The following is a 25,011-nucleotide window of genomic DNA, read 5'->3' on the forward strand; positions in this document are numbered from 1 at the left end:
AACACAGGGCTCAGTCCCACAACCCGAGACAAAATCAAGAGTTGGACACTCAACCAACTAAGCCACCCAGGTGCTCCAATTATTTTATATTTTTAAAATGAAAGGAAACAGTAGAAAGAAAAATGCTGAAAGTCACAAAAACTGAGATCCAGCTGTAACTCTGTCACAAACCAGCTGTATTACCACAGTAGATGCTTCAGATTGAGCCATTCTATTGGGAGATATTTGAAAGCTAAAATCTATACCCAGGCCATTTTACCTAAGGTTCTAGATATGAATTAGGTAATGCCTATGAGAAGCAGTCTCAAAGCATTTGGAATATTTGGAAGGCAAAGTTAGGAGGAACCATGTTCCTACTACTGATTTTGGCTCACAAACAAGGCCACGAGATAATTGTATTGGCTGGATTCACCTTTGCATATCCAGCCACTGGCTCTATGGATGTCTAGAGGCAGTAGGGTAGTCACTAATGATGGCAGCCCAGATTGTTTCTGCCTTTGAATCACAGCTGTGGCATTGAGCCTTTAACTTGCCAGTTTCATGGTGGCCCCTAACTTCCAGCTCCTACAAACATTCCTGATTTTATACACATCTATTGAATCCATATTGAATCCTTTTGTGTTTCTTCTTTTTAAGTTTATTTATTTTCAGAGAGAGAGAGAGAGAGAGAGAGAGAGAGCACAAGCAGAGAAGGGGCAGAAATGGAGGGAAGGAAAGAGAGAATCTCAAGCAGGCTCCACACTGCCAGTGTGGAGCCCAATGCAGGGCCCAAAATCATGAACTATGAGATCATGACCTGAGCGGAATTGGATACTTAACAGACTGACCCACCCAGGAGCCCCTTTTTTCTGTTTTAAATAGAAGCCTGGTTCCTGTCTTCTTCATTGAACTCTGTAATATAATCACTTTAAGAAGATCATCTCTTTTTGTTTCCTTATATGATAGATGGGAGTTAGCACATGGTATTACCTCTCAGGGTTTTCAAGAAAATTAAAGTACAAAATAAAATTTGAATTAATTTTTTAAGTATTGGAAAACTCAAGTGCATCATTTTTTAACTATGGCTAACTGAACATGTATTTATCATTGTTGTCTCCTAAAACTCTTCTAACATGACAGTAAGGGCATAAAAATGTTGTAAATCCCCCAGAAGGACAAACAGCATTGGAAAAAAGATAACAAGACACAAGAGAATAAACTCATAGTTTAGAAGTTTGAAATGGAGGAGTGGAAATCTTAGAGTACCAGCTAGAAACAGAAATTTCAACTTTTAACCATGAAAAGACACAAGAATTGGAGGCATTCGGCATTGCATAACTCAGAGAATCAAAGTGGGACTCAAAGTAGGGTTTTATTTGAAAGCCAAAGGAAACAGAAGGTAGATCTTCATTTTCTCCCTCAGTACCTAGCAACTACTGCTCCCACATCATTATGGAAGACTAGATATTTATTTTCTGGTGAAATTAAGCCACAGAGGTGAGAAATATGAGTTGCTATATTTAAAAAAAGTAAACTAAGTAAAAAAGAAAAAAAACTAAATGCAAACTATATAATAAATGGTATGACCCCATCTCCTTTCTTCCCTCAGTTCTAAAATGAAGGCAGCCAGATGTTAATATCCTAGACCAGAGATTAAGTTATTTTCCAATAGAAAATAAATGGTTCCAGGGAAAAGACCTGTAGATACTGGCATTTTGTACCTAATTAAATGTCTCAGTACCTCCCACTCTATTATGAACCCCACAAGTCAACAAACACTACCTATTAACACCGAGCATCAATCAGCTTTTAGTGTCTGTCTTTTAAAATTGAGCAGACAGCCTCTTTGAGGAAAGTCTTTAACAGGAAAGACAAACTGAAACAAACACACAGAAAACCGTAACTCAGTAGAAACAGCCTATTCAAGTAGAAGAAAAATTGTTAATCAACAAAAATGAACTTCAGAGCTATAAAAAGTGTTGCATGCATATGAAAAGAACAGAGTGCTACAAATAAGAATCAAAATAAGGGGGCACCTGGGTGGCTCAGTTGATTAAGTGTCTGACTCTTGATTCTTGCTCAGGTCATGATCTCAGAATAGTGAGATCAAGCCCCACATTAGGCCCCATCCTGAGTGTGGAGCCTGCTTAAGATTCTCTCTCTCTCTCTCTCTCTCTCTCTCTCTCTCTCTCTCCCTCTGCCCCTCCCCTGTGTGTATACACACTTTCTCTTAAAAAAAAAAAGAACCAAATAAGAATGAGGTCAGATGGAGGGATCGGTAGATATTCAAGTTTTTTAAAATTATTTTTAAAGCAAAAGTGGATGAGAGGAGAGGAAATATAAGAAAATTTGAGGCTTAATCCAGAAGGAGCAACATAAAAATCCCAGAAACAATAAATGAAGAAAATGAAAGGAAGAAAATTATCAAATTAAAAATGGAGAAACTTTCCAAAAACTGAAGGGCATGGCTGCATTTCTAGATTGAAAGGAAAAACCAACGCCCCAGTACAAAATTTTCACACCAATGTTATTATCATGAAATTTCAGAAGAAAAAGGAATAAACAGAAATTCCTGATTCATGAGGTTTGGAGAGAACATCACATGAAAAGATCAGGGCTAAATGGCACCAACCCTCTTTATAGCAGTACTAAAGCTAAAAGACAATGAAGCAATATTTTTAAAATTATGAGAAAAAGTAATTGTTAACATATGATTTCAGAGTCAATCAAGTCAATTCTATATCAAAACAGAATAAATACATTTTCATATATGATTGTACTGTAAATGAATATATTTCTCAAGTGCTCTATTTCAGAAAGTTATTAGAGAAGATCATTCCTTAAATGAGTGTAAACCAAAAAAGCACGGGATCCAGGAAACAAGAGACCCATTCATTAGGGTATTGAAGGAATTTCCCAGAATGAAAACAAAGGGCAATCCCAGGGTCATCTGTGCCTTAGGCTTGGAGAACCCCAGATGGAGCTGAGGACAAAGGCTGGAAGGACAGTGTCTCCAAGGAAAAGAGCAGGACAGAAAAAGCACATGATGTGCTTGGAAATGTGGGAAATATATTGAAGGGTATTTTACAATTCTTTTTCTGAATTTGGAAAGAATTAGTGATAGGTATGCAGTAATTAAGGCCAACAAAGACTTAAAATGAGATATTTACTAACTCCAGGAAAAACAAGGGGGCTGTACTCTACAGTAAATATATTGATATTCCATTTCTTGGCTCAGAAGTGAAGGCAATTCAGTCATAAGATGATAAACACCAAATATTGATTCACTGGAAAGGTAACAGAACTACTTTGGGAGAATGGGGGAGGGTAACTCAAGAGGGCCATCGTTAGAGCTTGGTCTAAGTGCTAAATTTTCAGCCACTGTTATATGAAGGCAGTAGATATGCTTAAAATCAATAAATCAAGAACCAACTACACTGAGTTATAATCTTGAAATATAGATAATTTATAGGAAGAAAGAATTCAAAGATAAAGTTGATGCCTCAGGAAGCAGACCCAGATAGTGCCAAGAATTGGGGGAAAATAAACTATTGTCATTGTCACATGGTACTATTTTATTAGTGTAATAAAAATGAGAATTAACTTTTGAAAGTAAAATTGTTATAGAATGTATAGGATTAGTACCAAGGAAGCCAAATTTATATTTCTTTAAAGACCCAGTCAAAGCATATGACTGGCAATTTCAGACATTCAGGTACATCTTTGATGCCCTATTAATAGGAATCATGTAGTCTCAGATCATATTCAAGCCAATTTTCAAAGAGAGGGAAATCAAGAGAAATCTCTAGGAGCTAAGAAAGAAATTCAATTTACCAACAATAAAATGCATAGTATTACCTAGGGAATATCCCACCAAGGATCCAAGGATGCAAAGATTATTTGGGCAAAAGCAAAGCCTAGTAGCAAACTTCAAATAAGATCAACCCTGCAATGCTAAATAGGAAATTCAACAAACATTTCAGAAGAGTAATTGCTAAATATCCACATAATCCATGTATAATTATCCCAAATTAGTTCGTTGCACAAAGACAGAAGGTTGAATTTCCTGGAAAAAAAACTAGATGTAAAATATATCTACAAGTGACCTTTACATTAAAGTTTTATAATCCATTAATACTAAGACCCACAAATTCTGTGTATAATGACACTGTGACAAAAATCAAAGGAAACCATGACTTTCACTTCTCTTTCTGCCCGATCAGCACTTGTATGTGGTACTGAATGGCAGTTGCACTTACACCAAAGTGCGTGTCTAAGTATCATCATTTTGTGTGACTGTTTTATAAAATTTCAACCAAGACAAGCTTCACTCTTGGTATTACAGTCATCAAAGAAAGGGATAATTGCTTGCTTAGTGTGCGCAGACTTGCAAAATGGTTTGGATCTCAAGAAGGAACTTAAAGTCTGAATTATTTAGGTCAACTAAAGCTACTATTAATGCAAACAGAGCAAAAACCCTTATGTAGTAAAACAATCTCCATGTCCTTGGGATTAAAACCATATTTCACAATAGTCCTTCATTGCATACTTGGCCTATTGCTACTGCTGCACACATTGAAATGTGTCGTAAATACTACAAATGGTAAAATTTCAGTCACTGAAGAAAAGTGAAGGAAAAGCCATTATGTGTTCTCATGACACTTGTAAGGTTCAAGTGTAAAAGAGGATTGAATTTCCTTAACCAAACACAGTCTCATTATTTTCCGAAGCCAATTTTTACTGTTGTATGGCAATATTTAAAAGGCTGTTGTCAAGGAAAAGCATGCTAAAATTAGAACTGCCAGCTTTGTTTTCTTTGCAGGAATGGCCACACTCCTAATGGCCTCTTCTGTTTTGAAGAGAAAGCCTAATAATGAAAGGTAAAAGATTTCATAGGGGGCTTCTATAAACAGGAGAAGAATAAAACTTACCAGATATCATTTTCACAAACTGTATTTCTTGTATAAGCTTGTCTATACATAATATGTGTCTATTTTATCATTCTGGGTCTTTGAGAAGAACAAAAGTTCACTGACCCTGGTATGTCATTCTAGAAGTTCATTATCTATCTCCTTCTCTACCTCCAATCTGTTGACCTTATCCACTTTGTCACTGTCCATCATTCCCCCATATTCTCATCTCTCCCCTCACCTTAAACCTTAAAGAGGCCCTCAGCCCTGCTATCCCCTTCTTTATCCATGGCACTGGTATTTCCTGGCAGAATATGAACTCTGTAAACCCAGTTCTGCATCTGCTCTGCGCCTACATGGAAGCGGCTGAACTGAATGTAGCAGGAAAAAAGCACCCAGGGATGCAAACCGATCTCACTTTAAATATGTGATCGAGATGGATACTCAGCACTGCCCACCAGTTCCACTGCATTTCCTTAGTCACACTCCTTGCTGAGCTGACTGTTTCACACCTTCTCCTCAAATCTCCACTCCCTCTCTCCCCTCCTCCTCTCTACAAATAGTCTCTTATTTCACTGAGAAAATAAAAGTAACCAGAGGGATCATCACCAAGTTTTCACCTGCCTACTTGCAAATGTTCCCAAACATTCTGCTTCCCTCCTGTTACCATGGATGAGCCATCCATGCTCCTAGATCTGGTCTCTGCACTCAAGCAGTCCTTACCTCTCACCTATTCAAGGGGATGGAGATCTTCCTCTCTCTCTCTCTTTCTCTGTGTTGACTTTTTCATTCCCTACAGTATCACTCCTGTCATCATTTCTCATCAGGATTCTCCAATAATATCCCCCACAGTAACAAACTCCTTTAGTCTCAAAGGATAAAGGAGCCATTGCTTTATCTCTAGGGTCTCCTTTATAGAAAATTATTTAAAGAGTTAGCTGTATATACTGCTCCTACTTCTTCACCTTCAGTCCTCTCTCTACCCACTTCTATAAGGATTTTTGTTCTTTCATTGGAACAATGAATGGAATGTTTTTGCTTCATTGCAAAAACCAATGGTCAATGCACAATCCAATGCACATGATGGCTCAGCAACATTGGACACTTGACATTTGCCATTCTTGTAAAGTAGTCATCTTAGGCTTCCAGGATGCCACAGCACACTGGCCACTCCTCCTTCTCTTTCCCTGACTTATCTTCCCAAGCTCTAAATGTTGGGGTACCTGAGGGTTCAGCCCTGAGTCTCATCTCATTTATACCCTTTTTAACTCCCTACATCTCATCTAGTTCCATGATTTTAAATATATTTGTATATTGACGACTCACAAATTTATATCTTCTGCCTTGAACTCTCATCTGTCCAGCTGTCTATATGTTTTTAAGGCCACTTGAATGGCTAATAGGCTTCTCAAAATTCATGGATCCAAAAGAGCTTTTTATTTTCACCACCATCTTCCCCATTTCAGGAAATGATAAAGGTTAATATTCCCTTACCCACAGCTGTGAAACTCTGAAAGTTCTCAACACCAAACATTTTCATTTGGCAGTAAAACCTGACCTGACTTGAACTCATTTGGAAGCAAAACCTGACTTGAACTAGTAGAGGCCATTTATTGTCTTTATTTAAGTGAATACTTGTACGTTTTGTTACAGAAATATCCATTGGGAGCTACCCTAGACCCCTCTGGGAATAATTAGTAAATTTTGGGATAGGTACCTTATTACCTTTCTGAAATCTGAGTTAAGAATTTGGTAACATTTAAAGCCAAGGGTTTCAAATAAGGGACTGTAAACCCATTTGTTCAGGATCTCTCTGTCTCTGTCTCTCTCTCTCTCTCTCTCTCTCTTACACACACATGCACACACACACTAAAACAAGGCATTAAGCCTCATTTTTTTCATTCCGCACACTCCCACATCCAATTCATGAATTCTATCAGCTTTAATTTTAAGTATGTCCTAAATCTGAATACTTATCATCTCCATAAGTACGAATGTTGCCATGGACAACTGCCTTAGCCTCCTAATACATCCTCCTAATTCTAATCTTATCCTTCCCTGTTCCCCACCTTGTCAGTGTTAGCTTCCACAAAATGACCAGAGAAGCCTTCTCTTTTTTTTTTTTTTAAATTTAAGGTATATAACCTGTTGATTTGATACATTTATAAAATACAGTTATAATTTTAAACTTAAATTTATGTATAAATAATTACCACTATAGCACTAGCTACCACCTCCATCTCTCCACATAGTTACCATTTCATTTAAGATCTGCTCTGTTAGCAAAATTCAAGAAATGATACAGTATTATTAGCTGTACATTAGATCCCCAAACTTGTTAACCTTATAACTGGAAGCTTGTATCCTTTGACCAAAATCTCCACATTTTCCCCACCCTGCAACCCCTGGTAACCACCATTCTACTCTCTGTTTAGAGAAGTCTTGTCCAAACATAGGTCAGATCCTCCACCATGCTGCTCCAAAGCTCCAAAGACTTCCTACCAGGCTGAAAATAAAACCCTAATGTCTTATCATGACCTGTTAGGTCTTAGATGATCTGCCTTTCGCCTTTATCTCCTTTCTCAAGTCTTTCACTCTCTCCTTCACTCACTGTGCTCCAGCCCTCCTGGTCTTGTTTTCCTCAAACATATCACATGCACCCTGCCTGACGGGCTGTGTGCTCTTGCTTCCCTCTGTCTGGGATGCTATTGCTTTGGGCCTTGGTGCAGCTCAGTCCTCACTTCATTAAATCCCTCTCTACCAGTTGCTATTGCGGAAAGCCCTTCCTCGACAGCTCTTCTAAAACAGCAACTTGTGAACCTCCCAGACACTTTGTCACCTTATCCTGTTTGCTTTTATTAAAATTACATTGCATGTTTATTTGTTTGCTTGTTTATTATCCACCCTACCATCCAAAGGTAACTCCATGAAGGGAGAGATCAAGGGAGGGATCATGACTCTATTATTTATCATTGTATCCATGGTGCCTAGAATAATGCTGGAGCTCCCTATGTACCCAGTGATGAACGTTCATTGAATGAACAAATAAAGTAAGTTGTATTAATAAGTCCACTGAGTTGGGTTAATCAAATGATGTTAGTCCTACTTTCCAAAGTATCTCAATATTTTTACAAGTGTCAGTATAGTCCTGATGAGCTTAAGCTGCAACTTTATTTCTGATGACTCCCATTCTTAAGATAGTTCTCATCAGTGGCTAAGACTTGATTTACACTGTGTAAATTAGTGTTTACTTTTTTACTCACAAGACATATACTTAACAAAATGATCTGAATTTATTGAGGACTTTTTTTATTTCCTTATTTCTGAACTAAACACTTCCTCTTTCTAGGGAATCTAAGTTTGCCTGGAAATAGGTTTCCACTTCCAAAGTGCTCTCAAGTGATTCCATCATATTTCTTGTTTTCCAAGTGCTATAGCTATCAGTAAATTAACCAAGTTGTCTAAAATAAGGAGTAAACATGAACTATTTCAGCATAGAATAAGAAATCAAAGAAATACAATAAAGGTAGACATGAAATACTTTTTAGCATTGCATATGGTCATTTTTTATCTAGAAAAATAAAACAGTTTCTGGTAAGAAATAAGAAAATTTGGGGACACCTGGGTGGCTCAGTGGGTTGAGTGTCCAACTTCAGCTCAGGTTATGATCTCATGGTTTGCCAGTTCAAGCCCCACATCAGGCTGGCTGCTGTCAGCGCAGAGCCCGCTTGGGATCCTCTGTCCCCTTCTGTCTCTTCCCCTCTCCCCATTCACATGTTCTCTGTCTCTCAAAAAAAATTTTTTTTAAAAAAAGAAAATTTGTTATAATGCCTTCTGTAAAATTGAGTGAACGTATATACAATAAAGTCATTTGGGGATTAATGCCAAGAAATCTTTTAAACTGGATATTAATATTTTGGTTGTGAATTTCATTTTGGAACATTCAGTCAATAAGCATTATGTTATCTCTCCTTAACCCACGACTCCACTGTGGATAGATGGGTAGTCTTTACAGAGGCATCTTTTGATACATATTTTATAAATATTTATCCCTTATTGAAATATGATTCACATGACATGATGAAGTCAAAGAACAAAAATATTAAACAACAGTTTGAAAATGATGACTTTAGTTCAAACTTCATCACACACCTTGACTTTGTGTCTGGTAAAAATAAAACTCAAGATATGTTAAAATTGCATAATCACATCATGAAATGTCAAAACTACTTTTCTTTGCAAGTTTCTCTGTGAGGCTCTGTACAAACAGAGGATTAGTTAGTCTTCAACTCAGTAGTGGACAAATAGCTGGAAGCTAATATGAAGTATTTGGCCTGATGGCCTCTAAGTTCAGTCAGCTTATATCCTTCTGTCTGACTCACTACGGTTTGGAAACTTCAGCAGGCAATTAATTCTCCCAGGATAAACGGGTCTTCACTCACCCAGAATTCCCTGGGCTGCAAGGTCACATGAGGCCAGAACATTCACTCATGACTACAAGATATTCTCAACAAAATCCTAGTTATTCAACCACATAATGAAAGAGAAATTTGAGTTTTACTAGTATGAGTGGTATAGAGCTTAGGAAATTAAATTCTTGCAGCAGTCATTCAATTATTCAGTCAATGTTTGAATCTCTTCTGCCTCCTACCCATCATATAGTTACCCAGAGTCAAATTTAATCTCATATTTGGGAGAGAAATGGGCAAAAACAAGCATACTGTCTTACACATAGTTGAGCCACAGAAGAAATTTACAATAACAGCTACCATTTGTAGATGTTTATTATATGCCAGACATAGGGTCTGTGCACTTTGCATTATTTTTACCCCTCACAACAATCCTCTGAGATTATAAATTCCTTTTTATAAGGTTTCTCTTTGCTGTTTTTGTTTTTATCTGTGATGTAGTCACATCCCCAGTATTTTCTACTGGTCAGGTTCTGATACCTCATTCTCTTCCTTTCTCCAGAAACAGTTTAAATACCCTCCAAAAAAGTTTCTTGATCTTCCAGACTGAATTAATGTTGCTGCTGAACTACAGCTTTACTAGCTACATCATTCAAATGTCAAGTTGTTGCATATTGCCTATTGTTGTTTTTTTTATATTGAAACATTTTTCAGTTCTTACTTCTTGCAATATACTATGCTGGGCACTGAGGATACAATAATAAGCAGATGCATTCCACCTTTTTCCTCTTGTTACCTCGAGAAGAGGAAGAGAAGGATTACCTAAAATGCAGAACAATTAATGGACAGTAACAATAATACATGAAATGCAAATAGAGTATCTAGAAGGTTCACCTAATCTAGTCTCAGATAATCATGAATATTGTTTCTCTGACTTTAATGATATTCTGATCGGGCTCCAACTTTCCCACCTGGTCTTTGAGAAATTCAGCTTCAATATGCTTACAGTCTCATAGATACTTCTTTTCACCAGCCTATAATTCCTTTTTCATTCAATTTAAATTCAAAATCTTCTCTCCACAAACCCCTTTGTCATGTTTTTTAAGAGAAGATTTTGCCAGGCACTGTTCTCTTCAGCAATAAGACTTTTGGCTTACGAAAGTTAAAGACTTCTGTTTTACAGAATTTAAAGCTGTTACTCCATCTTTAAACCAAAGGAGTCAACTAAATTTTTATTTTAATTCACAGAAAAATTGATAAACATTGGTAATAGATGAACTAATGGTACATGTCAATTTCGAATAGACAACTACTTTCTACAAACCATTAATTGTGAAGACAAAGCAATATAGAGCTCCAAAAATAAATGTCAAGGTTATTTCTTCAGTATTTTCAAGACGATTGCTTAAGGAAGAACAAGGGAAGGAAAACAAAAATTTTATCAGATTGTTTTCTTATCAACTCTATATGGTAAGAAAGGATATGTCATAAAAGAAAAGTTGAATAAAAAATGAAAATTTACACAGAATTTCAAATTAAGTTCTTAAAAAATTTATAACATATCATGTTATTATATTTGGTTATGCATTGTCTGCCCACAAAATAGAGGTAACAAAATAAACAACCATTTCACATATGTGACTTTCTCAGATGAACACCCTAAAAATTAGCTACGCTTATCCAATGCAGCTAAGTGATACATATCCCAAATTAGCTCTTGGCTGCTACATTATTCATATACTACTTACCTGGTTTCCACAATTTATACCCCCTACTGCTTTGGTTCCATCCCTCTCTCTCTCTCTCTTTTTTTTTTTTCTATCACTTACTCCTTTGACCCAATCAAAAATTAACAAATGTTTCAGAGCTTATGAATGTAAAAACTGAGGTCACGTTTTTCTTACCCTCCCCTATGTAGGTAAAGATAACTTATACTGGAGTGATTCACATAGTAGAAGAAATATGTAGGTAAGGAGGAACAAGATGGAAAATCACTTTCTCCTTTTTCATTGTGGTTGCAAAGAAGAGGCCTAGAAGAGTAGAAACTGGGCCTTCCCATGCCCTGCATGACCTGTTGTCAGGGCAACAGGATGTGTGGGGAGCCCTGGCCTTCCCAGTGCCTGTTGCCAGGGTAACAGGATATGAACCATCTTTCCTTATGCAACCAGGCAGTTTCCTTGCCTTATTCTAGATTCTACGTTTCTCTTCTATTTGATGGGAAATTACATTTGTTCACAGAAACCTAAGAGGAACACAACTTCAGCACAGAGGTCATTGACAAATCATGTATTGGAAGAAATACTGTAAGTAGGGACATGCAATTGATATTGTTGTTGGTGGAAATAAGTGGAAGAGAGTTTTATTGAACTGATTTTCTGAAAATAGAGACTTCAATTTTTATTTTCATAATCTTTTCATTGGATCAGAGAAGTAAATGATAGGAGATGATGAGATGGAAAAAAGTCGAGTAGTAGTGGGAAAAAAAAACTGTGAAAACCAGAGAAGAATTATCTGAAACATTTAGAAGCCAAGAGCTTAATTTTGAGTGTATATCAGTTGGCAGTTTTTGTGCAACAAACCATCTTGCAGCTAGTGGCCAAAACAATAAACATTTATTATTTCCTTATGACTTTGAGTAAGTTAGACAGTCCCAGATGACTTCACTCACATGTCTGGTAGTTAATGGTTTGGTTGCTTTAAGAGGGGACTCAACTGTAATGGTTTATATCTGCTTCACATGCTCATCCTTCAGTAAGCTCGACCAGGCTGGTATAAGAGTTCCAAGGAATGGCAAAAGAGAGTATACTCCAATGCATAAGCCCTTTCCAAATCTTTACTTGTGTCACATTTGCTAAGATCCCACTGGCCAAAGCAAGTTGCATGGCCAAGCTCAGAGTCAGTGTGGGAGGGATGATCCAAGAGTGGTTATTGGAAGTCACAAACTGGGCCATATTGCAACTGTGAACAAAAGCATGGAAGAATTTCTGGGAAATAGAGAGCTCTTTGGAAAATTTGAGATATTAAGGCAGCGATTTGCTAGAGGATGAAATATTAAGAGAGTCACATTTATAAAGACACTTTTTTAATTAGTACCAGTTGGGTGTACTAGAGATTTTGAGAGCTCTAAAGGTTAGAAAGGAAGTCCTTAACTCCTCTAATAACCGTCTCCAGATGCAGTCTAAAAAGAATGAGAAAAATGTTGTGTGCCTTTACATAGTTTATGTTCTCTGTGGGGAATGAAACAGAATAAACTCCATTTAGATGATTTTTCTAAAATAAACAAAAAGAGAAAAGATTCAGCTCACTTTACTTCAGGAAAGAACTTTATTATATGCATGAAATCCTTTATAACAAGAAGAAGCAGCATAGCAAGAATTAAATACCTAGGTTTATTTTTTTGAGAGAGACAGAACACACAAGCACGCATGCATAAGCAGGGGAGGGTTAGAGGTGGAGAGAGAGAGAGAGAGAGAGAGAGAGAGAGAGAGAGAGAGAATCTCAAGTAGGTTCTACACCCAACACAGAACCCAACACCAGGCTTGATCTCATGACACTGAGATCATGACCTGAGCTGAAATCAAGAGTCGGATGCTTAACTGACTGAACCACCCAGGAACTCTATAAAATACCTATAACCTATTTTAATCAACAAAACCCCTGGCTTTATTCTTATCTATAAATGAAAATCTTCAGAGACAGACACCCAGATATCTCTACTATGTAGACGTAGAGTCGTTTGTTTTTCTCTGTTGTTTGGGATATCAAAGGCCAAATAAATTAAAATAATTTTATAAGTGTCCAAGCTCTGAAGGGACAAGATGATTTAGGAAAAGTCAAATTCCTTTGAAGATACTAGCTAGGATCATTGTTAAAATAAGATGATTAAAGAGGTAATGGTTGTACATGCCTAAGAGAAGGAGAGAAATAGAACCAGGGAGTTTCTGACATCTAAAGCATATGCCAAGTGATAACTCCCCTTGGAGTATGCAAAACTAGGCAAACAGATGGCAGGATTGTGGAAAAATCAAAACAAGAGAATAGTTTTTAATTCCTGAAATGTCAGGTTTTATAGTGAGTCTGAGTGTTAATGGAATTATCTAAGTCAGTGTTGTTTGGAAGAGGTATGGGCTTAGGAATCTGGCCTTCCCCTTACTACCCAGGACACATTGATCAAGTCATTTAATGTCTTTTGAGGCTCAGTTTTCTCATCAGAAAAACTGGGAATAATTGTGCTGAACCACACAGATCAAAAGAAAAATCTTTTAGAAATTATAAAGCAAAAAAATATATAAAATATGATTAATACTATGATTCAATTATGAGTTTGAGCTAAGTAAGGAATATGATTAGTGCCCAAGTTGCTCAGTATTTTCTTATCCTGCCCCAAAGGCAGTTTATTTTGAACCAAGTCTTAGAAAGTTCACCTTTTTTAATGAATATAGTATTTTTGTCAAATTGGCTTACATACAACACCCAGTGCTCATCCCAACAAGTGCCCTCCTCAATGTCCATCACCCATTTTCCCTCTCACCCACCCCACCCCACCCCACCCTCAGTTTGTTCTCTGTATTTAAGAGTCTCTTGTGGTTTGCCTCCCTCCCTCTCTGTATGTATCTGTTTTTTCCACCTTCCCTTCCCCCATGGTCTTCTGTTCAGTTTCTCAAGATCCACATATGCGTGAAAACATATGATATCTGTCCTTCTCTGACTGACTTATTTCCCTCAGCATAATACCTTCCAGTTCCATCCACATTGCTGCGAACGGCAGGATTTCATTCTTTCTCATTGCCAAGTAGTATTCCATTGAATATATAAACCACGTCTTCTTTATTCATTCATTAGTTGATGGACATTTAGGCTCTTTCCATAATTTGGCAATTGTTGAAAGTACTTATAAACATCGGGGTACACGTGCCACTATGCATCTAATACAAAATCTATTTTGATTTTCTTCTAAATCATCAAGCACTGACTCATGTACAAAACTGCAAGAATCCTTTGATCTTCCACTCTTATGCAGAGTTTAATTATGGCTGACCTCTGTTTTCTTGAACACTATGAACACTGTATGAACACTTTCTTGAACATTATGAACACTTGAAGCCTATGAACACTGTACTTAGGACTTTACTATTTTTTCATGCCTTAATATAAGCATATCTCAGTAGCTATAAATAAAAACAAATTACCTAGAAGAAATGATCTGCGTTGAGCATTTTCTCGGCCTATTTGGTAAAAATTTATGTTTTTAATTATTTTATAAAATGTAAAATAAAATACAATATCTTTAAACAACTCAGGAAACTGTAGTTTAAAGAAGAAACCAAAAAAGTTATAATGTTTCATTTATATGCCTCTCATGACCTATTATCACTTTTATGTGCTTCTTTGACAATAAATAATCATGCCTAATACTTGCTCAGACCAGATATTTGGAATACTGTGATTCTCATGAACCTTTAACATTATCATCTGTTTAATGATGTTAGTGAATAGTCCCTTTCCTATCCAAAAGGTTTATAGCACAGACCTTTTGGATGGGAATCAGACTTGCTCAAATATTTACATTTGATTAGCTGATTGAAATATATTAGAATAAGGGACAAAATCTAATACTATAATGGTAATTTTGTATTTTCTAAAATGAATCAGCAAAAGGAAGGACTATGGGACATGACAGTAATTACTTGGAAGTCAAATCCATTGAGAACCAGACTGGGATAACAAAAGACCTAAAGAATGATTTTCAAGCCAGAGTGACTCAGGAAATCAGATTGGCCCTGGTTTATACATGATTATAGAGCCTAAAATCAATTCTAAGTCCACCACATGACACTGAATAAAGGGTGCTGAATCCATCAAGGCAATTCTATAGGTGAAACTCCAAGGCCAGCCCACTTCTCTTCATCAGCTCTCTCTCTTTACATACCCATCACTCCTTCCCCAAGGAAATGTAAATCCTTGAGTATAAAAGCCTGGGAATCTTGGCAAGAGCACCTCCACTGAACTAATAGAAGGTCTTCCTTTTCTCATCTAACAACCTGACTCTCTCCACAGATTCTGACGAGAAAATTACTTTAAAAAAAATAGAATTCTGCTTTTGCATATAATATTAGTAATAATAATGATAACAGCTAGAATTCTTGAATTCTGGACACTGTTCTAAGAGGTTCATAAGATTCATTCATTTAATCTTTTTAATATCTAAGAGATACGTAATGATATCATTCCCACTTTACAGATACGAAACCTAAGGCATCAAAAAATCAATCAACTTAGAGAAGATCATATAGCTGTTAAATAGCAGAGTTTATATACACATAAGAATGGTTAAAATTATGGAAATATTAATAACTACAGTGTTTTGAGAAGGTTACTGTGTGCCAGGTATTGTGCTATTTCTTTTTTTTTTTAATTTTTAATGTTTATTCATTTTTGAGAGAGAGAACTAAGCGTGAGCTGGGGAGGAGTGAAGAGATGGGGACACAGAATCCAAAGCAGGCTCCAGGCTCTGAGCTCAGCACAGAGCCCGACATGGGGCTTGAATTCATGGACCGCGAGATCATGACCTGAGCCGAGCCGAAGTCAGATTCTTAACCAACTAAGCCACCCAGGTGCCCCTATATTTCTGCTTTTTAATATTTATTTTGAGAGAGAGAGCCCATGCATGCATGTGTGCAAGCAGGAGGAAGGGCAGAGAGAGAAGGAGAGAGAGAATTCCAAGCGGGCTCCTTGCTGTCAGCTCAGATCTCCATACAGAGCTCAATCTCACGAACGGTGAGACCACGACCTGAGCCAAAATCAAAAGTCAGGTGTGGAGCGCCTGGGTGGCTCAGTTGGTTAAGCGTCCAATTTCAGCTCAGGTCATGATATCATGGTTTGTGAGTTGGAGCCCTGCGTCAGGCTCTGTGCTGACAGGTCAGAACCTGGAGCCTGCTTCAGATTCTGTGTCTCTCTATCTCTCGGCCCCTCCCCTGCTCATGCTCTGTGTCTGTCTCTCAATAATAAATAAATGTTAAAAAAAATTTTTTTAAGTCAGATGCTCAACCCCTGTGCTATATTTCTTATACACATTATTTTATTTAATTTGCACTACCTTGATTTGGGCAATCAGGATACCCTGATCCAAATGCTTCCCCTTCAAGTGGAAAAACCTTCACCTGAAAAAGCCTTTCAGGCCTCCCTTTGCCACTTTTCACATTCTTTCACAAAGGAGGAAGAGCACTTGGTTGGTGAATTGTGAATAAAGAATTAGGCCTGGGGGTGCAAGCTATCCTTTTCAGAGAGTGAGGAAGGGATATTCTGCTTATACAAATCACAGTCTCATCTGTGAAAGCACATTTAGGAGGCAGACTTTGCCCCTACTGAGGAGAGGTGTCATTCATTAACCCCACCCCCACCCCAAGATCTCATGAGGTTTTGTCTATGTCTCAGCTGAAAAGGCACCTTCTAAGATAGATCATTCCTAACCAAAATACTTTCCCAAGTAACTCTTGATCACATCACTTTGTGCATTTTCTTAAGGTCACTTCTTACTCTATATTAACTTATTTTTTTATAATTCACCTTTTTGATGTTTGTTTCCTCTACTAAACTGTAGGCTCATCTACCTAAACTAGTGCCTGACACAGTACACAACCAGTGAGTGAATGAATCAAATAATTGGATTTTACAAATAAAGAAAGTAAAGTTTAGAAAAGTTAATACATTTTCCATGATCACACAGCTAAAGGACAGATGGTATTAGAAAATACCTGACTGATTCCACAGTTCAGTTTTTAATCTCTAAGGTATTTTACCTCAATGATATCTATTCTATAAATATAACATAATATTATATAAGGACTGAGACTTACAATAAGATTATATTTACACACCAGAATAGGTTTTTTTGAGGTGGTTTTCTTTATTTTTATAACTAAAGGACACACTTTTAAGCTGATTTTTCTGATTAAACCATCAAAACTATCATATACTCAACAATGTGAGAAAAGAAATTAAGATTTATCAACAATTTCCAAAAAAGAGCATAAACATTCTTCTTTGACATTTGAAACGAATCTACTATAAGCTCTCAATATCAGAGCTTTGTCAGAAAATTGGTGGTCTAGGCATATAAACCAGGTTTAGATGGAAGACAGGGAGTTATTTAATGGCTAAAGATAAAGAGCATCTACTCCAGTTCTCCATAGACTGGCCAAGACTGGCTTCACCCTAAGCATCCTGTCTGTGTGAGAAAGTGTGTGTTGGGGGGTAGTGGTAGGGGAGAGGGTAAGAATATAAAAATGGTCATGTTGATTCAGCACTCTGTTACTCTATTACAGAAGGAATGTATTAGTTTCTTACTGCTGCTGCATCATATTTAGCACAAACTTAGTAGCTTGAAACAACACAAACGTATTATCTCCAGTTGTGTAAGTCAGAAATTTGAGGCAAGTTTCACTGGGCTAAAATCACAGTTTTGGCAAAGCTGCATTCTTTTTGGAGGCTTAGAGAAGAATCCGTTTCTTACTTTTGCAAGCCTCTAGAGGTTGCCCACATACCTTGCCTCCTAGTCTGCTTCCTCCACCTTCATCGTTGACCAAGACAAGTTGAGTCTTCCTCACATCAGAGCATTCTGACCTCTTCTTCTCCCTCCCTCTTCCACTTTTAAGAGCCGTTGTGATTACATTTGGCCCAGCTGAATAATGCAGTCTCATCTCCATATTTTAAGGTCAGCTGACTAGCAACCTTAATTCCATCTGCTGCCTTACTTCCCCTTTGACAGATTCACAGATTCTAGGGATTAGGACGTGGACATGTCTAGGAGGCAGTCCTTCTGTCTACCACAAAACCCATGGACTAAGTTTTCAGAAGCATGACTCTGCATCCTTTTCTGTGATCTTTCTTGGTAACTATTCTGAGGATGTCTTCTTTTGTGCTTTGAAAGTAAGATGAATAAAAGCTTTACAGGTAGATGAATCTGTATTTAAATGCAAACTTCACCAGACACTAGCTATTTAACCAACTTAGGATAATTACTTTTTGAAATCATTGGAAAAGTAAGTAAGCATACAGATGTTATATTTGGAAAGTTCTGACAACTAGTAGATGATAAGCAAATATTACTTTCTCCCGTCTTCTCCATCCCTATTCTATCTGTGAATCTATCTCTACTCCTCCAACCTGACCTTAGGCCCTATTTTGGCAACCTGACTGATCCTCCAACTTTGAAGTCAGAACCACTGTAAGATTCCAAATTTTATTCATTCATTGATTCATTGAAAAGCATTTATTGCATGATCTACCACATGCCAGGTATTGTGCTAGGTGCTGGTGATCCAAAAGCAAACACAATGAACATAATTCGTGCCCTCAGGAACTTGTGGTCCAGTAGTGAAGGTAGATTTTGTTATGAAAAGGGAAGTCCAGGTTCTTGTAAGAGACAAATATAGGAAACTGACCTAGTGTGAAGGATCAAGAAGGATTTCCTTTGCAAGTGAAATTTAAGACAACATCTTTGAGCATTTCTTAATAGTGTTCCTTAGTAGCATTGTGAGTAGGATAATTCTTCCTGAAAAAGGAATTTCCCAAGCTCTGGAGGACATTTATCATGCCTGAACCCTGCTGCCCACTGAATACAGAAACATCCTCAGGCACTGCAATAACCAGAAGCATCCCCACACATCTCTAAAAACATCACAGGGAACAAAAGCAGCTCTGGCTGAGAGAGGAGAAAGGAGTGGCTCCCTTGGGAAGAGAGAACAAAATGAGTAAATGCAGATGGGTGGTACGCAGTGTTTCTTTGGGACAACCTTGAAGCTGATTGGGAGGTGGCCACAGAAGGAGAGGTATGAAAAGAGGTTCCAAATGTGGAGCAGGTACAGGGTGAAGGATGCTGAACTTTCAAGGGAAGGTACTAGAAGGCAGGATAGTAAAAGGATCAGATCCGCTAATCTATAATGCTGCTTTATCCTAAAGTATAATTCCAGTTTTGGGAATATGGTGCTAATAGCTCCTGTCATTTTACCTGTTTTGCCAATTTTCATTCTAAATATGTATTTCTGCTACATCTTCTTGGTGATAAGGGTTTGGGCAAGTGCATCTGAGAGCTGTTCAACACACTGCCCTCTTTAATTACAGTTACTTTAAATTAGCTATAGGGTTATTACACATTTCCTCCTTTCTCCTGCACTCTCTTCTCTATATTTTATGCTTCCATTACTGATGATTGTGTTTACCACCCATCAGAGGAAAAAAGAAAAAAGAGCAGCTTAGGTCTTTCAACTGTTGCATTCACAATTCCACATCTTAATATCTGGACTCTTGTCAAGATACGGAGGTAAGCATCTATATGTGCAAAATTAATTCTCAAATATTAAGTTAGTTTAGTGGCACCTGGGTGGCTCATTAGGCTCAGCATCTGCCCTCAGCCCAGGCCATGATCTCTGGTTCACAAATTAGAGCCCTGCATTGGGCTCTGTGCTGACAGCTCAGAGCCTGGAGCCTGCTTCGGATTCTGTGTCTCCCTCTCTCTCTGCCCCTCCCCTGCTCATGCTTTGTCTCTCTCTGTCCTCAAAAATAAACGAAAACATTTTTAAAAATAAAAAATAAGTAAAAAATATTAAGTTCATTTCTAACTGTAAAATTCTCATAAGTTCTAGTCCTACATTTATAAAAGCTGAAAGGATTGGCAATAATTACTATGAAGTAATGAGTCTTAGATTTTTGTCAATAGTTTGTAGTTTTAAGTAGTTTAAACTTTCCTCCCTTCTGTTGAACAACTGGAAAAGGTAACACTCTGAATAAGTTTTTGTTATAATGTCATGTTCACTGGAATTTCTAGTTGATCACAGTTTTCTGGAAAGGCTGTCGCCCCTTGCATTAAACTCTTAGAACAGTGGCATGGACTGGAAAGAGCAGTACCAATGTCTTAAAATGTTTTTTTCTGGGGCGTCTGAGTGGCTCAGTTTGTTAGGTGTCTGACTTTGTTTCAGCTCAGGTTATGATGTTCAAGTTTGTGGGTTTGAGCCTCGCATCAGGTTCCATGCTCGCATGGAAAATTTTTTAAATATGATTTTTTTCTTTTAAATCCACAGCTGTGGAGCAATTGTACATTAAAAATAACAATAAAAGAGTACCATGACACAGAGAACAGAATTCTTTCTAAAATTGGAGGGGAAACTGCATAAATGAAAACACATACAAAATCTTCAAATCAGTGTTCCTCATGGGAATCAATAAACTTAACAGTCTTTGCAAAGACTAGTGTTAGAAAAATGTCCTTAGTCTGTAGGAATTAGTACATGGTCCCAGAGTCACAGAAAACTTCTGAACCAGAAACTTCATTAGGTATTGAGATGGCAGAAGAAATAGGAAATGTTTTCCAGGTCCTAAATAACTGATAACATATGGACAGGTATATGACTCTTTGTAAGTGTTGTTTATGAAGGGCATGATGCCATAGCCATTCGCTAATATTTCCAACATCATGGATGGTGAGTCATAGTGTAGAATCTGAACTGTCATATTGAGAGACAAGTTGGTGGATTGAAGATGGATTGAAGAAAGCTAAAGAAAAAAGCCATAACTATAAAATAAAATAAAATTAATAAAATAAAGCATGCAAGTCTACATCAGAAATGGGAAGAGGAAAGGATTTCACCTTTGTTTCCACAAAGGAACAAGAGACTTCTTGGCATATCACCAAATATGGTGTCTCAATTAAATATTATATGAAGGAGATTTAAAAGGGACTCAATGAAAAAAATCAACAAAGAGGTAGAGAATAATTGATATTTTAATTTAGTTTAGTGATGTTTCACATGTGCTACAAAATTTAAAAATTATTTCTATCAACTCAAAAAAAGTGTTACAAAATCTTGTTATATGATATTGCTTATAAAATATTTTCTATAAATATCTACCTACAGTAGTTCATGTTTCCAAATTTAAAGTATACTTGAATAAACTTTATTTTACTAACCTTTGTCTCTATTTTTATTTAACCTCAAAAATGTACATATTTATAAACCTACTTAAAAACAGAATGTCCTGTTGAAATAAATCAATGTATCTTTGAAGTTAGATACAGTAAAAGTAGAAAAATCATTTTCCAAATATCTAAAAGTCCTCACTGAGCTTTTGAACAAAGTAAAAAATTATTGCAAAATTGTTTGATAGCTTTCATGAATAACATAATTTTAATTGCCAACACTTAAAAGTGAAATTCTAGAAGTAGAGATTGTAAGAAGCTAAAAATCCTGTTTGAATCAATATTACATTTTAAATAAGCAAGACAATTCCAGCAATGGAATGAGGAGACCCTCATATCACTGCTATGAATGCAGACTACACAAGAGACCATGATTAAACAATTTGGTTGCCATTAGTCATGCAGATTTTAGATTTAGAGCTTCTTGTTTTGAAAATTCTAAACCTAGAATACTGAAAATGTCTTAAGTCAAAGTACAAGTTAAAGTAATAGTACCAAAATGCAAATTCCTTCTTTCTTTGATGCAAAGGCAATCAGTCATTTCAATCAGTTTGGTAATAATAATTATTTTTTAAAAAACTAGTTTCAGTAATTTTTCCCCTAAATGATCCTTCAGTGACTCTATGGAGGCAAAATACCAAATTTACTTAGTACCTGCATGTATTATTATATCTTACATCAATGTTGGATATCAAATCATGAAGCTCTACTGCTGAATGACTCTACTCTACTGAAATAAAATGAGATTGATCTTTGAGATCACTTGATAAAGTGAAAGTCAGATAACTGCTCTAAAATGTCAGGTAAACACAAAGTCACTTTTCAATTTTTTTTAAGACATATGCACAAATTCACTACCATACATCTTCATACATTTAAGTAACTACAGAAAAATAAAACAAATACAAACAAAACAAACAAACAAGCAAAAACATCCTGTCCTGCTAAAGGGAAGAAAATCTAAACTAGGTTGTAATATGATCTATAATTTTTCCGGTACAGATGTTCATCTACTAATTAGGTTAGGACAAATCATCTGATGACTACCAATGTTTAATTTTCATCTATGCTAATTAATTTTGTAAGCTGTTACTTGCTTTTATAGGATTATTTGTTTCCTTAGAGAACCACCTCCCCAAAAAACTGTAATTCTGGTCTTCAATGGATCTTGAAAACATATTTCTCTAATTCATTCAAATGATGTAAGATGGCTTCCTTTTTAAAAGTTCTCTGTTAAATGTTGTTTGCATTATTAGTGAGCTCTATACTAGTGCACTGTAATGTCATATGTTACTTCAACTGTAAGAAAATATACAGAAAATACTACTTAAATATACAAACATCATTAAATACATTCAAGTGGAGGAAAGTAGAAGGAATTTTTCCTCTAAACAAAGTTTAACATAATTTTTCTTTCAAAAAAATCATAGATATAAAAACAACCACATTAAATTTACTCAGATGTTGCACTTTATACAACAGTATGTAAGTGCAGCATTAGAAATATGAATCCTAGAAAATCTCTATTTTGCATGGTATAGGATTCCTTCAGCTATGATTATAAACAAGAAAATATATTTTCATTTCAGAACTACAAATATGCTGAGCAATTACACTGGCCTGTATATATTCATAATGCAAATTTTTATCCAAATGTTAAACCTGATTTTTAAATTATAATTAAAATAAAGCATGTATACATAGGGTGCTGGAACAGATGAACAGAAATTAGTAGCATAGACAGAAAAAAAACTTAAATCTTGTTTAAATAGCAAGGTGAATAGCAATGCAATTAAAGTTTGACCCAGGTACTTACGTTTCATGTTTGACATAAGCACATCTCTTAGCCCAAGTTAGTAAGGTCTATTTTATACCATGAGCTACTGTGTATTCTCAGAAGAAGTGAATTGGTTAATTTAAAGCCAAAACTCTCCAATAAGTTTGGTATGCTACTAGTGTTTTTACCACATTTTTTCTTAAGCAAACATTATTAATTAAGACAAAGAAGAAGCACAGTGGAATATATTTATTATCACATTAATCCTGCCCTTGTGTTTTCAAAATCTAATCACAGAGAAATAAGTATCAGTAGTAATCTTTTTTATTTTACTGAAGGAAATTTTATTTCTGCAAGTATCCTGGCAAGCAGCTTTTCTAGTTACTTTTCTGCATATCTAAACCACATATCTAAAGAATATATACAGAATGTATAAAAGAAACCATGTGTTGTAACAGTCAAGTGAATTCTCAGGGAGTTACCTTACTTTATATTACACATACAGGTGCAAAAAAGACTATCCATCCTTCAGGCAAGTTGTTAGCTGACACTCACACATTTTATTTTTTAAGAGAAAATCTTTCTAAAGGAAACACTAGTCCACAAAGTCAGATATTACAAACAATTAGTCATATTAATAGTCAAGTTTTGGGTGGGGTGGTGGGAATAAAAACACAGAACCAAGCAAAGAGCTTACTCACATTCCTTTCAGGCGTTGCCACATTTTTTCAGTGTGTTCTCCTATCAGATACTTAAGAGGGGTGTTTTCCAATTCTTCAATTTCTGTAGCAGTAGACCCCATGATGATATTCCTAGGGCAATATAGTTACAGTCAGTTTCAGCAGCTAGAACAAGCATTCCTCAGACCACTACGAATCTCAAACAGTTATACAGTAGCATCTCTCATCTATCAAAATACTGCAGATTTACAAAGCTGAGGGCAGCCTCTGCCAGAATTGCTACTGACTTTGACAGGCATATCCACTGCTCACATCACCCAACCTCCCAAGCAGACAGCAGTATAAACAGATCCTCTGACCTCACAGGAGCAATCCGCACATGTGAGCCTGCTACTGTACTACTGACCGACTGAGTGCTCCAGCTCTCCCCAAAAGCAGCTCATCTGTTACCGTTCGGTGCACTGAAGCACATCAGAATTCCTACAGTTTACGAGATCTATTATGCACAAGAGAAACGTGAATGACTTTAGCGCACCAGAAGAAGCTGAATTCCTCTCTACCAATAGAAAGAGGGCAGGATGTAATAAGAAAGCAGATGGTAGGAACCAGTGTCAGCAGCACCACCCTGAGAAAAAAGTGCCTGTTTTAAATGCCAAGGTTTTTGTCTCTTCATTGATCTGGAACCAACAGTTAAAGATATATCATGCCCTAACAACAAACGCAATAAAAATTAATGGCAACAATGAGAAAATAACACATAGAGCCATGCAGAAGACAGACCACGGAGCTCCACAGGTTGTTATTGAAAGACTATGTACATCAATGATGCTGTAATCATGCTTATTCACCTTCTCCTAGCAACTCCACACAGTAGGTAACTGCCAATTTAACCAGTAGAAAACACGGCAGCTGCACACAGCCTGCTCCGTGAATCCTTTGGGGGTTACAAAATAAATAAAACGAAACTAGTGTGGAAGAGTGTGTGTGTGTGTGTGTGTGTGTGTGTGTGTGCGCGCGCATGTGTGTGCTGAAGTAAAGGGAATGTGTGAAGGTGGGGGGAAGAAGAAAGGGAGAGAGGGAGAGAAATGGATGCTGTGCCGCTTGTGCATTTTAGAAGAAAAATGAGAGAAAGTGAACATAAAAGGAATCAGAACTGAGTCATCTGCCAAGCTCCCAACACATGGTGAGCTTTCTTTGAAACCAGCACAGACCCTGAGTATGAGCTCCATAACAGCTATTGCTATCCGCAAGCTGCTAAGAAAAATACACTTAAAAGCAGTAT

The 25,011-nt window shown here is 36.7% G+C and overlaps 1 protein-coding gene across 4 annotated transcripts in view; it reads right to left on the bottom strand.

Annotated features, from left to right (window-relative positions):
- Nucleotides 1-24,248, bottom strand: part of PDE1A (phosphodiesterase 1A) — a 329,787-nt gene extending 305,539 nt beyond the window's left edge. Inside the window, exons 1-2 of one of the 4 annotated variants that reach the window (XM_043577217.1) lie at nt 24,136-24,248; nt 23,751-23,861 (exon numbers count right to left, since the gene is read on the bottom strand). In XM_043577217.1, coding sequence (XP_043433152.1) covers nt 23,751-23,851 — 101 coding nt within the window. In that variant the 5' untranslated portion in view covers nt 23,852-23,861; nt 24,136-24,248. Of the gene's footprint in view, nt 1-23,750; nt 23,862-24,088 lie in introns of all 4 variants that reach the window. The other 3 variants (XM_043577218.1, XM_043577216.1, XM_043577219.1) reach the window with 3 other exon arrangements.
- Nucleotides 24,249-25,011: the final 763 nt, after the last annotated feature.

Source organism: Prionailurus bengalensis, chromosome C1 (genome assembly GCF_016509475.1).
Source record: "Prionailurus bengalensis isolate Pbe53 chromosome C1, Fcat_Pben_1.1_paternal_pri, whole genome shotgun sequence".
NCBI lineage: Eukaryota > Metazoa > Chordata > Mammalia > Carnivora > Felidae > Prionailurus > Prionailurus bengalensis.